The sequence below is a fragment of the Clarias gariepinus genome, chromosome 17 (genome assembly GCF_024256425.1).
Source record: "Clarias gariepinus isolate MV-2021 ecotype Netherlands chromosome 17, CGAR_prim_01v2, whole genome shotgun sequence".
In the NCBI taxonomy this organism is placed as follows: Eukaryota; Metazoa; Chordata; class Actinopteri; order Siluriformes; family Clariidae; genus Clarias; species Clarias gariepinus.
In genome coordinates this window covers 26,397,791-26,412,962 of record NC_071116.1, presented here as the reverse complement: position 1 = coordinate 26,412,962, position 15,172 = coordinate 26,397,791, and the positions used below count along the sequence as shown (strand labels likewise).

The following is a 15,172-nucleotide window of genomic DNA, read 5'->3' as shown; positions in this document are numbered from 1 at the left end:
TGTATTCAGCCTATCAACTTCTAAAAGCTGCCAAGTTTCTTCCGGCTTCTGGAAAACATCTGACTGTCGTTCATACCGTGCGTTTGATTTTGTTTTCCCACCCGTATTTGCAAACGGCCATGCCTCTTGTTCTGTGATTGGTTAGATTTTTCTGAAGACCAACTCTTGGATTTAACAGTTGTTAAGGCTTTTACGGTAACCTGGCAACCACATGACACGAAGGAACTTTTAACAAGCAAACGAAGATAAAATTAATAAAATAAAATTAACTTGGTACACCTTTTAATTACGAAATTTAACCTAGTTTTATATCAAATCATTGACCTTTCCAATATGGCGGAACCTTGACGTGTCTTTTTAGCTAGCGGCACTGGAGCTAGCCTGTTGGATTGAAAGAAGGCGGGATTTGCATAATACGGGTAGGAAGTTCAGATAGCGTTGCTGCCGTTTGACACGTAGACCGGCGGTTTACGTGTCCCGAGCCTATGCGCGAGACTTGATTTCAACATCCGGTGCACGCGGGTACGATGGCAGCGGGCACGAGCGCAGGTAAACAACTGCAGCGTAGCTACAGAACAAAAATAACATTACATCATTGCAACAACATTATGCACTGAATACTGTTATGTTTATTAGTCCAGCTTTTCTTGTATACGTTACTGTCCAGCACGTTTAATGATTTATTATAATATTCTACAAGATATTTTGTTTATATTTGTTACTGAAAAAGTTGTTCATGTACGTGCGTGTGGAGGATAAACCTGATTTATTATCATGCAGGATAACGTTCAGTGCAATCAATTAAATAATTATTTTATTTTCCTCCACTGATTTGTCTGCCTGCATGCAATCTCAGCTACTTCATCTACTAAGCAGCCCAAAGTGTCACGTGGAGGGAATGGAGGAGACAGATCAGCTACAGGAGCACAGGTCAAGAGTCGAATGCAACGTCTCTTTGGTTTTGAGAAGGATGACCTGTCCTCATGGCACCGCTTTATCTGCCTCCTGAATCGCCCCACTGACCCGGCATCGCTCGGTATCTTCCGCTGCCTCTTTGGTGAGTCTCATGTTCTCATGATTTTAGACTTGATTGAGGTGTTTTAGACTCAGGAAGCAGAAAGGAGGTCCCACTGATTCCACGTTCTCCATCTGGTCAAGGGTTACCCATGGAGTCTGTGATGCACAGCCAAGGGGTCTGAAATACATCTAATAAGTATATATTCATATGCATATATTTACGACAGAGCTAGTGGTGGTATGCTGCATTTCCATTTACGTCATTGGGGAGACGCCCTTATTCATTTACATTTTATCTCATTATACGTTGGTGCAGTTGAGGGTTAACGGCCTTACTCAACTCCCAACAGTGGTAGCTTGGTGGTGGTGGAGTTTGAACCTTCCTGTCAGTAGTACAATGCCTTAATCACTGAGCTACCCCTGCTGCATCCCTTGATTTCCTTTTAGATTTCTTAATTCCTGAAAGAAAAGTCTTCATCATCATATAGCTGCTCCTCTTACAGGCATGTCCCTGTGCTAATGAACACAGTTCTATGTTATTTTCAGGCATGCTGATGGCCATCGACGTCCTGCAGGAACGTGGGCTCAGTCACCTCGACTATAAATACCTTGACGGCGCTCCGGTGTGCCGCTTCCCTCTCTTTAACTTCCTGGAGCCTCTGCCTATGGACTGGATGTACCTTGTTTATCTGGTGATGTTCCTTGGTTAGTTCTGTTGTTGTGTTTCTGTCCTGAAGGCCACAGTGCTGCTAACAGTGTAACCCATTTTAAGTTCTGCGTTAACCATTAACTACAGATATTATCTTCTAGATAATATCATCTTACTATCTGAAATTATACAGAGAGCCACAGATGCTAAATATTTACCTATAGTCCTAGTCAATAACAAGCACAAGAAGTCAAGAAAAACAATTTTTTTAAAAAGATTTGATTCAGCCAATACTTTATGGAGTATTGCTTGGAGTAAATTAACTACACTTCAGAAAGTCTAAACCAGTCCAATCCAAACACTGGAAAGGATAAGCTTGGTAGAGAGCAGACATGAAGATGAGAAGAGGGGGGAGGTATAAAAATGAAAGAGGCCCACAGCAGGGTTAGCCAGGAAGTGTTATCCCCGCTGATCTTAATGTGTAGTTAGAACACATATTTGTGATACGTAAATTAATTTTATTTTAAACGTAGGTATTAAAGATTAAACCAAAGCATAAAATATCAGTAAAGGGGCATAGAGTATTTCTTTAATTATTATACTAACATGATGTGTAAATTAACACTTCTTTAACATTAAATGTTAGGTTAGTCTTAAATAGGTGTAATTAAAAAATTTTTTGTAGTTCAATAAAAACAAGGCTCTTGGTCTGTCCACTAAGCCTCGACAAGCCTACTGACGCGCCAGGAGGGACATGGTCAAACACACAAACACATTGTCCGTCAGAAAGGTCTCTATTTATAAAAAACAAAAGACAGAGTGTTAATGTGTTTGACTAAATACTTGGTGTTATGTATAGTCGTGGCCAAAGGTTTTGAGAATTACATAAATATTGGAAATTGGAAAAGTTGCTGCTTAAGTTTTTATAATAGCAATTTGCATATACTCCAGAATGTTATGAAGAGTGATCAGATGAATTGCATAGTCCCTTCTTTGCCATTAAAATTAACTTAATCCCAAAAAAACCTTTCCACTGCATTTCATTGCTGTCATTAAATGACCTGCTGAGATCATTTCAGTAATCGTCTTGTTAACTCAGGTGAGAATGTTGACAAGCACAAGGCTGGAGATCATTATGTCAGGCTGATTGGATTAGAATGGCAGACTTGACATGTTAAAAAGAGGGTGATGCTTGAAATCATTGTTCTTTTATTGTTAACCATGGTGACTTGCAAAGAAATGCATGCAGCCATCATTGCGTTGCATAAAAATGGCTTCACAGGCAAGGATATTGTGGCTACTAAGATTGCACCTAAATCAACAACTTATAGGATCATCAAGAACTTTAAGGAAAGAGGTTCAATTCTTGTTAAGAAGGCTTCAGAGCGTCCAAGAAAGTCCAGCATGCGCCAGCATCGTCTCCTAAAGAGGATTCAGCTGCGGGATCGGAGTGCCACCAGTGCAGAGCTTGCTCAGGAATGGCAGCAGGCAGGTGTGAGCGCATCTGCACGCACAGTGAGGCAAAGACTTTTGGAAGATGGTCTGGTGTCAAGAGGGGCAGCAAAGAAGCCACTTCTTTCCAAAAATAAACATCAGGGACAGATTGATCTTCTGCAGAAAGAATGGGGAATGGACTGCTGAGGACTGGGGCAAAGTCATTTTCTCAGATGAAGCCTCTTTCCGACTGTTTGGGGCATCTGGAAAAAGGCTTGTCGTAAAAGAAAAGGTGAGCGCTACCATCAGTCCTGTGTCATGCCAACAGTAAAGCATTCTGAGACCATTCATGTGTGGGGTTGCTTCTCATCCAAGGGAGTGGGCTCACTCACAATTTTGCCCAAAAACACAGCCATGAATAAAGAATGGTACCAAAACACCCTCCAACAGCAACTTCTTCCAACAATCCAACAACAGTTTGGTGAACAATGCATTTTTCAGCACGATGGAGCACAGTGCCATAAGGCAAAAGTGATAACTAAGTAGCTCAGGGACCAAAACGTTGAAATTTTTGGTCCATGGCCTGGAAACTCCCCAGATCTTAATCCCATTAAGAACTTGTGGTCAATCCTCAAGAGGCGGGTGGACAAACAAAAACCTACTAACTCCAAGAAGTGATTATGAAAGAATGGGTTGCTATCAGTCAGGATTTGGCCCAGAAGTTAATTGAGAGCATGCCCAGTCAAATTTCAGAGGTCCTGAAAAAGAAGGGCCAACACTGCAAATACTGACTCTTTGCATAAATGTCATGAATTGTCGAAAAAGGCCTTTGAAACGTATTAAGTGCTTGTTATTATATTTCAGTACACCACAGAAACAACTGAAACAAAGATCTAAAAGCAGTTTAGCAGCAAACTTTGTGAAAACTAATATTTGTGTCATTCTCAAAACTTTTGGCCACGACTGTACATCTGTTACTACGAGATAACATGTCCTGGTGAAATCCTGAAGAACAGAGTGGAAGTTTTAGAGAGAGTCAGGAAGTGTTAGCTCAACGGAGGGGGTTGAGAAAGAGAGTGTAGAATTAACTTATGTTGCATCAAAAAATTCTTACAACAGATCATATAAGCTTAGTTAATCTGAACATTAGCTAAATAAATAGATAAACACCTTCAGGGTTGACGGTTCGATTCCTGTTCTTCCCTTGCTTGATAGGTTTTTCTCTGGGTATTCCGGTTTCCTTCCGCGGTCCAAAGACATGCAGGTTACACTAATCCAAATTGCCTGTAGTGTTTGAGTGTGTGATTGAGTGCATGCATGCTTGTGCCCTGTGATAGACTGGCACTCGGTTCAGGGGTGTTTTCTGTTTTGTGCCCCGACTCTCCTGGGGTAGGCACCAGGCCCCCTGTGACGAAAAAAGCAATACAGAAAATGAAAGAGAAGTGATCATGTATAGGGTTTTTCACAAAATATTTTACAGAATGAATTCTGTATAAAGCTGTAATAAATGTAAAAATGTAATAGTTAATTATACTGACTAATTCTGGTAACTCATTGTGATTAAGATTTTATGTAGTAATTGTCACGTTTATTTTTTTACTCGTTGATTCAGGCTAGTTATTTACTATAATATTGTGGATTAATTATCCTAGCAAACTTTTTAAAATCTAGTTCTATATTTATTTATTTATATAAAGCTGCTAAAATTCTAGTACCGCATGATAATTATTCAACCATGTAGGTTTATTAAAAGGGTTAAGGTTAATGCTTGCTAACATGCGTCAAATTGTTAAAAGCTAGCTATCTTAGGAGTACAATTTATTCATGTAGACTGACAAAAATGTTCACAGCTAACCTGATTAAAAACTCTAAATCTATTATTTTCATTCTTTAGCAAGCTAGCTTACTTCAAGAAAAATGATCTCATCATGTAGGCTAGGTAAAATGAGTAGCCAAGTTAGCTAATTATCATGAGGCAATCTAATGTAGGTTTTTTTTTGGTTTAAAACAAGCTAGTTTATCTTAGGAAAATTATGAAATATATGATATGAAGTTTAAATAAAATGAATTAAATTTAGTTCTGTATTTAAAACTTGGTTTAATACTTTTAATACTATGCAAGTTCTCTGGCCAGCCTAGATTTCTTACAAAACGTATTTAATCATGCAGGTTAAGTAAAATAGATAGTTATGTTGACTAGCTAAAATAATAGGTTTTACATCGGTACCTCTGCATATAAATTTAATCCATTTTGGAGGCGAGTTCTTAAGACAAAATGTCTTATTGTGAAAACTAATATAATAAAGTAATATATAATAAAGTAAAATAATGTAATTGCAGATAATCCGTTCCAGCCACTCAAAAATATTTCCAGTTTCCAACACTACAATGATATTTTTTGTATATAAAAACAATCAAAACATTTATAAAATACATGTAAAAGAAGGAAACTATGAAATAAATAGACCTTACACCTCATTTAATTTTAATTTATGGTTTCTTTTAGCACCAGCTGCTTTAAAAACAAAGCTAGCTCCGTCTTCTTCCTATGATGCTTGATAACATTCCAGGGACCCAAAGTGCTACATGTATGTTGTCACTAAATCTTGCACAAAATGCTTTTGCATCCCACAAAAAAATGTAAACTTGCTTCGGTTTCCCCAGACCTAACTTATTTGTCATATGTTAAAGTTAGCTATCTAACATTAGATAAAGTATATTATATTAAGTGGTGATGTCATTTTATCAAATGTACAGATGGTTAATTGAATTAAATTGAACTTTTGTGCGTGCATGTGTGTGTGTGCGCGCGTGTGTGTGTTTTACACAGGCGCTGTTGGTATCATGCTCGGCTGTTTTTACCGCCTCTCCTGCGTCATGTTCATCTCCACCTACTGGTATGTTTTCTTCCTGGACAAAACGGCATGGAACAATCACTCATACCTCTACGGCCTCATCGGATTCCAGCTCACACTGATGGACGCTAATAGATACTGGTGAGATGATGACCGTAGACAGAAAAAATATAGATATTTCTGTAACAGGATACAACGATTTAATCTCCTCTGCATTTCATTCTTGTTCTTTGTAAATTCATGTTACAGTGAGCATGTTGTGTTTGTTAATCATTTTAAAAGGAGGCAAATTGTTGAAACAATTACTGACCACACAGACACACAAAATAATTTTGTGAGGAAAACAATTTGCAGGATTGTCTGACCCATAATCACCTCTGCTTTGTCTAACAATGCCTGCATGCTCATGTTTGTTGCTCTGCAGGTCCATCGATGGACTTCTCAACCCTAAGAAGAGGAACGCACATGTGCCGTTGTGGAATTACACTCTGCTCAGAATGCAGGTTTGTGATTCAGTAGATGAAGTTCTGTCCGAGTCTCTCCTCGTTACTATGACATGGTGTGCGTTTGAGTATGTGTGTGTGTGTGTGTGTGTGTATTAATCCAGTGATTTTGTAATGTGTAACCATGGTAACATGGAACCTTTTTGTGTGCTTGACAGATCTTTATAGTCTACTTCATCGCTGGGGTGAAAAAGCTGGATGCTGATTGGGTGGAGGGTTACTCCATGAAATATCTGGCTCATCACTGGCTGTTTGACCCATTTAAGTGAGTGAGATAATGTTAGAATAAGAACATTAATGTATTATCCTAGCATTTAACTAGAGCTTGGATACCATCAGGGTAGAGAGTTTTCTCAGTACGCCAGAACCATGATCAGAGTGCGTGCTTCACGCCTGAAACTTAGAGTATGTATGTTTCATTTCTTGTTAAACATTATATTTACATTTATTAATTTATTAGACTTATTTAGAGCGACTTACATAAGTCCTTTGAAGTTTTTAAGATCAGGGTGGAGTAAATGCAAATACCTAAAAACAGATTTGTTTAAAGATCCGGACATCTAGAGGAATTTCATACCACCACCTGGGAGCCAGGATAAAAACCAGTCTAGATGCATGTCTTCCTCGATCTCTGAGAGATGTGGCATCAGTCAGGCAGTGCTGAAGAACTGGAAGTAACGTGCTGCAGTCTGGGTTTTGCTGGGCTGTTTTTAGCTTTGTAGGCAAGTGTTTTTGATGCTGGCAGCTACAGGAAGCCAGTGGAGAAAGCGGAGAAGTGCGGCATTAAACTGATACTTTGATTGGTTTCAGATGGGCATAATAGTTGCAGTTATATGCATGTCATGAATTGATGAGTTCATCCATAACAGCATTAAATCCTTTGGAATCTTTTTGAAACTCATTTTGTTTTATTAGAGTGATCCTGCCTGTGGAGTTGGTCAGTCTGATGGTGGTCCATGGTGGAGGTCTCATCCTAGATCTCTCGGCTGGTTATCTGCTGTTTTTTGACGCCACCCGTCCGGTCGCCTTCTTCTTCGTCAGCTACTTTCATTGCATGAACTCGCAACTCTTTGAGATCGGTAAGAGTCTCAAAACACAGTGGGTCAGATAAAAGGAAACAATAACTGAATGACGTTAGAGTTCTTTTATATTACGTTGTTGCATTGCTGTTGTTTGTCACATCACCTGTTAGAGTAAATACAGTATTATAGACTGGGAAATAAGTCATGGCTTTAAATCACCGATGTAATGATTTCATATTTAGAACAATTTTCCTAGAGGGCAGCAGTGAACAGTAATCACATGAACAGTTTATTGTTTGGTACTACGTGTTAGTAACCTCATAACCCAGTATAAGGATCTATCCAATGACGGAAACTACAAAGCACTTTTGTAAGTTGTTCTGGATAAGATGCCTAAATGCAAATTGTTTAATCATGAGCTTAATCAGGTCTGTTAAATCAGATGGTTACCATTTAAAGAAAAAGTTACTATTTAAAGATAAAAAAGCATGGATATGATTATATTTCAGACATGATATTTGACTCACTTTAGAAACAGAATCAAAATAATGTGAATCTATTTTTTTTTATCCATGTAGGAATGTTTCCCTACACCATGCTGGCCACGACTCCCCTGTTCTGCTACGCTAATTGGCCCAGGTGGTTCTTCGGTCACTTCCCAGAGTTCCTTTGGCCCCTTTTGCCAACCGTGACTCCGCCCCCTCAATCAAGCACCTCGTGTGTGTATCCCAATGTGTCAAGTGACTCGAATGAGCGAACAGACACGAGGACAGTCCCTAAGCCCTCCACACTGCGGATCAGGCACAAAATAGCCGCCATCTTCACCATCATGTACATCGCAGAGCAGTTTTTCCTGCCCTATTCCCATTTCATTACAAAAGTAATTTCCTTTTTTTTTTTTTTTTACTATGCTTGGCATCTGTTTATTTTCCCACTTACTTTTTTAACATGCATTGAACAAATGACATTTAGACTGCATAGAGTCATGTCTCTGCTTATTTGTGTTACATTTTATTAGATTGTAGGTAAAACATTTAATACATCAGGTGTCATTTAAAATGCTGATGTGTTTATGACTGGGTTCTCTACAGGGCTACAATAACTGGACTAACGGGCTGTACGGCTACTCCTGGGACATGATGGTCCACTCTCGCTCCCACCAGCATGTTAAAATCACCTACAAAGATGGTGTAACAGGAGAGATCGGCTACCTCAACCCTGGGGTCATTATCTCACCATTCTGTTCATTAATAAAAGAAATTTCGCATCTGTTTTTAACAAATTAAGCTGTAACGGTAATTTGGTTCGTCGCAGGTTTTTACGCAGACTCGGAGATGGAAGGATCACGGAGACATGCTGAAGCAGTATGCCACCTGCCTGAGCCGCACTCTGCCCCGCTACAACATCAGCGAACCCCAGATTTACTTCGACATCTGGGTGTCTATTAACGACCGCTTCCAACAGAGGTAATGTGAATGATTTCTTTTTTTCAATCAAAGTATTTTAAAATCCAGGTTGTTTTTAAGCAGTAGGCAGTGGAATAACTGTTAGTTACAGACAACATGAAAAGTAAACAACATAATTAATAGGCAGCTAACTAATGGGAGCGCTGGTACGCTGCTTTTCCTTCTTACGGTGATGCGTTACATATTTCCATGCTTTTCAGTTTCGGCTCCGAGCAGCCTGTGAGGCTCCCTATCCTGTTACTGTTGGAAATCGCTCTTAGAGTAAACATTTAGATTTGTCTACAGTGCAATTCAAGCAAGCAACTTCCTTCCAGAATCTAAATATTTGCAAGAAAACAAAACATCACTCTCTTATCTTAGGAGGAAGATTTGAATTAATTGGCCATTTACGAGCTGTCATCTACTGCTAAAAAATGGCAACTGTGAATAAAGATAGGATTGCCAAACAACCATGACTGTAAAGTCGTGACAAAACGCTACTGGCATGAATGCATCTAAAGTGTTTGTCAATAAAGTCTAAATCCCAAAAGGCACCCAGTTACAGTTGATTGATTAACACAAATTCTGAGATTTTCATCAACTGCATGATTGGTCTCTTCAGGTGCCTTCTGAAATCTGACCCAAACTCAGCAGACAGTACACAATAACCCAGCACTGACGTTTCATTTCTTTCCCCCCACTATGTCTGTAGGATATTTGACCCCCGTGTTGATTTTGTGAAAGCAGACTGGTCACCGTTTCGTGCTAATCCGTGGCTAATGCCCCTGCTGGTCGATTTGTCCCCATGGAGGAATAAGTTTGAGGAGATTGAGGGGACATTGGACAACCAAACCGAGGTGGTCTTTATAGCTGACTTCCCAGGTACACACCAGCCTCAGGTCTATGATATTCGACGTCTAATCGGACAAAATGGACGTCTGTCTGTTGAGTGATAAAAATTTCCATGCGCTTTTTTACTGTACATATTAACATTACAGCATTAGCCTTATAGTAACCACACTGAACCTGACGTCGCACCTTCCTTCTATTTGCATCAGAATGCTGAACTGGGCTCATTGCCATTGCCCTTTGACCTTTGTGGCATTATGTTGGCAGGCCTCCATCTAGAGAACTACGTGAGCGAGGACCTGGGGAACACCAGTGTTCAGGTACTGCAGGGCAACGTGAAGGTGGAGATAGTGGACGAGAAGAAAAACTACACACTCACTTCAGGAGAAAAGATTCAGGTAAAAGCACAAACACAAACACACACACACAAACCCTAAATCTCAAGACGTCCAACTAGAACAATATCTCCTTATACCTTTCCAGATTTATCTAAGGCTGATTACCATCTAATAGATGTGTTACATTGTCTCTGTGTACCTAGCTCCCTGCTGGAGCATATCACAAAGTGTACACTGTGACCGACACCCCGTCTTGCTACATGTACATCTACGTGAACACCACTGAAGAGGCGCTGCAGAAGAACTTCACCAAGCTGCTCGAGCTTCAGGAGAAAGTCCGTAACGGGACAGGTCAGTCCTCGCGAGGTCAAATGTGAACTAAAGCAAGGACCGTAGTTAATATGAATCACATTATTGTACAGAACACGGCCCTTCCTTTAGGAGAGAGAATTAACTTGTAGACGTGTAGAACATTAGAGATGTGAATGTGTATGAAGCAAATTGATTACATGGTCCCTGATGAACGAGCCGAGATGGCAATAAGAAGAAACCTTGAGAGGAACCCATCCTCATTCGAATGATAACAGATGGCAAAGATTTATCTGCAGGCATACTGTGTCTTAAGCAGCTGGAAGTTCAATATAACATTTGATGTCTTTTAAGTTTTTATGGAGTCCAGTTGATTATTGGATTCTTGGGTAGACTGTAGAAAATCTAGTTATGAACTGTTGAGTGACTGCAGTCACACGTCCTCAGAACAGCTGTCAATATCAGCCAAGGTCAGGAACGTCTTCATGGTCTCGTGAAACCGTCCCCAGTCACCACACGCATTCCAAACAGACCACACAGGGCATCCATGTGACAAGATCAGGACAAGTCAGACAGGTCCAGAGGCCCAGAGGGGGTCTGTATCACTGGCAGCTCAGGAGCAACATGTGTAGCTCGAGAGACAGGGAGAGAGAAAGAGAGAAATAGAAGAGAAGGAGAGATAACAGTTGGGTATAGTCACAGACAGCATCTAAACATACCAGTTCTCCGTAATACTCTACGTCCATGAGTCCCCCAGATCTGCTCCTTACCTAAAGCAAATCTATTTACACAAATGCTTGGCTAAATAAATAGGTTTTTAGCCGAGACTTAAACACTGAGACTGTCTGAGTCCCGAACATTAATTGGAAGTTATTTCATAACTTTAGGCCTTTGCAAGAAAAAGCTCCGCCCCCAGCTGTAGTTTTCAAAATATGTGGTACTGACAAGCAGCCTGCATCCTTTGATCGAAGTAGGCGTGGCGGATCGTAATACACTAGCAGTTTACTCAGATACTGCCGCGCAAGACCATTTAATGCTTTATACGTCAAAAGTAGTACTTTAAATTCAATGTGAAATTTCATTGTGAGCGAATGCAGCATGGATAAGATATGGGTGATGTGCTCGTATCTTCTGGTTCTAGTGAGGACTCTCACTGCTGCATTCTGGACTAACTGAAGCTTGTTTATGCACCTAGTTGAAGAACCAGACAGTAACGTTACAATAGTTCAACCTATTGAATAGGTTGATAAAAGCATGAACAAATTTTTCTGCATCGTTTAGTGACAATACATTTCTTATCTTGACAATATTTTGGAGGTGAAAGAATGCTATCCTGGTAATATTACCTACATGTGCTTCAAATTAAAGACTGGAATCTGGAATCACACCATGTTCTTTCACTGTTGCACTTGATGGTGCTTTAAAGGCCATCTAAAGTTACAGTGTGATCAGAAAGCTTACTTCTAGCAATACGACCTGCAATGCTGATTCATTCAATTATGATAAATCATATAGATTTAATACGGAGCTTAGCTCTTGAAATTAAATTCCTGTGGAATAAAAAAATGCTTTATGCACAATTTCAGAGACCGAGCCTCTGCCTCCAGAGCTGCAGCCGCTTATAACCGGTCTCGATGGTGAGGGATCAGATGTCAACGCCACAGATCCGCTGGTACGTCTCTTCCTGAAGAGGCAGAAGCGCAAGCAGGATGCGAAAAAGCGACGAGAGGCTCCCGTGCTTGAAAGATTCAACCGATTCGCCATAAAAAAATACTACATGATCCGCCGAGGGTAAGAGTGTTTAGGGCATTGGTATAACTGATATAACAGATACATAAAGACACTGAAGCAAAGTGTCCCTGACCCCAAAACATATTTATTTAATACATATTTATTTAATACAAATACATTTCATAGCAGTTCATGCCAAACTTGTACTGTAGATAATTGTATTTGCACCATAAACATTAATTAGAACTGCTGAGTTATCACTAAGCAAAAGAGAAACAGGAAATTAATAGATTCTCAATATGAAGGCTTCTAGCCATTTAGTTAGCAGTCGATGCTAACACTGTAATTTTAGTCATCCAGTTTCCCCAGATAAGGAAATCCTTATTCCTGATAGTTTGTCTCATATCCACAGGCACTGTTTTTTTTAATATTGTTCAATTAAAAACTGTGCACGAACTATTAAATTGTTAGCTTGAGGTTTTAGCTAGCTTATGTGTGGCATCCATGTTGCCGAGAAACAGTGTTCACACTACTTTAAATATTTTATTATTTAATACTTAAAGCATTGTTTTATGTTTTTTTTTATTTTCTCAAAGAATAATTAGTTGTAATTATTTGTCGTAATTAGTTGTAATAATTTATTTGCTACTTGTTTTTTTAGGACATCACATGCAATCCAATGTTTTATTTCCTACCTAAATCTGAAAAATGTGATTTTTGTTGAAGGTTTTACTGTAAGGTCAAAGAAGGTAGATACACTTTAGTTGCTATGAAGCCTTTCATAAATGTTTGTAGAATACTTACAACTTTACCACACAAGTTTTAACATGCCAACCATTAATTCTCAACTGAACCATAGCAGCTACTAACAGCCTTCATCACAGTCAAACTGGGGCATGTGATGAAATCTCTGCTGAATGAAGGCATAAAACTGATTAATTACAGAAAACTTTAGACCTCAGATTCTTAGCCGCAGCACTTGAAGGGTGCAGCTGTTTTAAAGAAGGCTGCATGTCTGTGAATGACAATCCTGAGCGAGGTGGCTCAGAGCCCACTGCAGTCAACGCACAGACGCATATGTCTGTGGGAACTGTGTACACAATCCCAGTTGAAACGAATTGCCAACCCCCTTTGCCAGCTATACAGCGCTCTCTGCTGTTGATGAACAATCACACTTGTGGAACTGCACTTTTATTCCAAACCTGCTATTTAAACCCCAGACAACAGTATTGAGCAATCTAAATTTAACAGCACTGTAATGTATACTTTCTAGAAGATATCTAGATCATGAGAAGAAACAATGTGTTTAGCGAAAGTATATTAAGTCAAAAACGGTCTACTTATTTCTATCAGCCACTGGTAAAATAGCTCAGTGGACAAGACGTAGAACTCTAATACACCTTTGAAAGAAATAACAAGCTACTTTGTCTTATTTAGGTTTCTAATGACTGCCATCGCGATGAGAAACCTGGTCTTCGGTCTGCCTCCTCTTGAGCAGCTCAGAAGAGAAGTGGACTACGCCAACATGAAGGCACCTGAGACAGACACCAACCAAATGGAGCAGGTCAAAGATGAGAGACATGGCGAGCTGTGACATCGTGCATCACCAGTTACCAAAGGTCTTACAAGATCCAAACATTTAGGAACATTTCTCTTTGTATGAGTATACATATTAATGTTGATTTTTTTTATCAATATTATTTTTAGAAATGAAATCAGGTACGCTGTTCCCAGATTTGAAGTTAAGCACACTTAACATTAGTTGATCTCTTGCTCCTCTGCCCCAAAACACTAACTGTTACACACTATGCAAACTAAACGATGCATTACACCAGGATAGATCTATAAAGCTTATTGTGCTGCTGTATTTTTATCCTTCAATAAGCTTCTATATGGTTTAGCTGGTTTGTTTACAAGAGAAATCCCCATGAAGCAGTTACTGTGAGTATCAGATGATGGAATTAGTGTGAAAATGAGCATTGTTGAACAATTTTTTTAATTTACACAATGATTTCCTTCTTCTTTTTTTTTTAAATAAAGACAATGAAGTAAAGCGTTGATCATTCTTTAATTGGTGTGACTCATCAGTTATATGATACTTGTCAACACAGTGATGTCTCCACATCTGGCTTCTATTGATGAGAATGCAGTGTATGTTGAAGTTCCTCCATGGTTCTTTAAATTTTAAAAAGTATTATGGTGTAAAAGGCGGCACACCAGAACACTGGAGGACTAACTGCTAGTTTTATACTACAATATCCAGACATATTTTAGGCAGTCGGAACACTAATGTGGCAGCACGATGGCATAATGGTTAACGTTGTGGCTTCGCACCGTTGGGGGTTAAGTTAGTTAAGCCTTTATTTGTCACATATATGTTACAGCACAGTGAAATTCCTTCTTCGCATAACCCAGCGTAACTGGGGTCAGAGTGCAGGGTCAGCCATGATACAGCGCCCCTGGAGCAGATAGGGTTAAGGGCCTTGCTCAAGGGCAACCTGGTGCAGCTGGGGATTGAACCGCTGATCGATAAGGGTTCGATTCCCACCTCAGGTTTGTGTGTGTGGTTTGCATATTCTCACCATGCTTGGTGGGCTTCCTCCTGGTACTCTCGTTTCCTCCCACAGTCTAAATACATGCAGGTTGTAATTGGCATTTCCAAATTGCCCATAGCATGAGTGTGTGTAAATGCCTGCAATGGAATGGCACTCGTCCAGGGTGTACCAGGCACCCTCATTTATATTTACATGATCCTTTTCTACTTAACAACAAATAACAGAGACCTGCTTGGTTTTAAAATTTATTATTTTATTGCTGTTATTTTTTTCCACAATATATTATACAGTTTAATAACAATCATAATTCTGTCTAAAGTGCTTTACGCAGGGTTCAGAATCGGCACTAAACCAAGAACCCCGGGCTTCTGAGCATCATGGCACATAGTACATACACACAAAAAAAAATAACAGCAAAAAACCCAACAATGTCAGAAATGGTAAAATGCGAGGAATTTGCTCAAA

General features: G+C 39.6%; 1 protein-coding gene across 1 annotated transcript; it reads left to right on the top strand.

Annotated features, from left to right (window-relative positions):
• The first annotated feature begins 434 nt into the window (after positions 1-434).
• Positions 435-14,212, top strand: ggcx (gamma-glutamyl carboxylase). Its single transcript, XM_053516112.1, has 15 exons — positions 435-549; positions 857-1,057; positions 1,564-1,722; positions 5,931-6,096; positions 6,380-6,458; positions 6,617-6,723; positions 7,374-7,537; positions 8,059-8,360; positions 8,572-8,703; positions 8,795-8,946; positions 9,638-9,807; positions 10,042-10,172; positions 10,316-10,463; positions 12,008-12,212; positions 13,590-14,212. Exons 1-15 carry the CDS (start codon positions 528-530, stop codon positions 13,744-13,746), a joined length of 2,295 nt encoding a protein of 764 aa, XP_053372087.1. The 5' UTR covers positions 435-527; the 3' UTR covers positions 13,747-14,212.
• Positions 14,213-15,172: the final 960 nt, after the last annotated feature.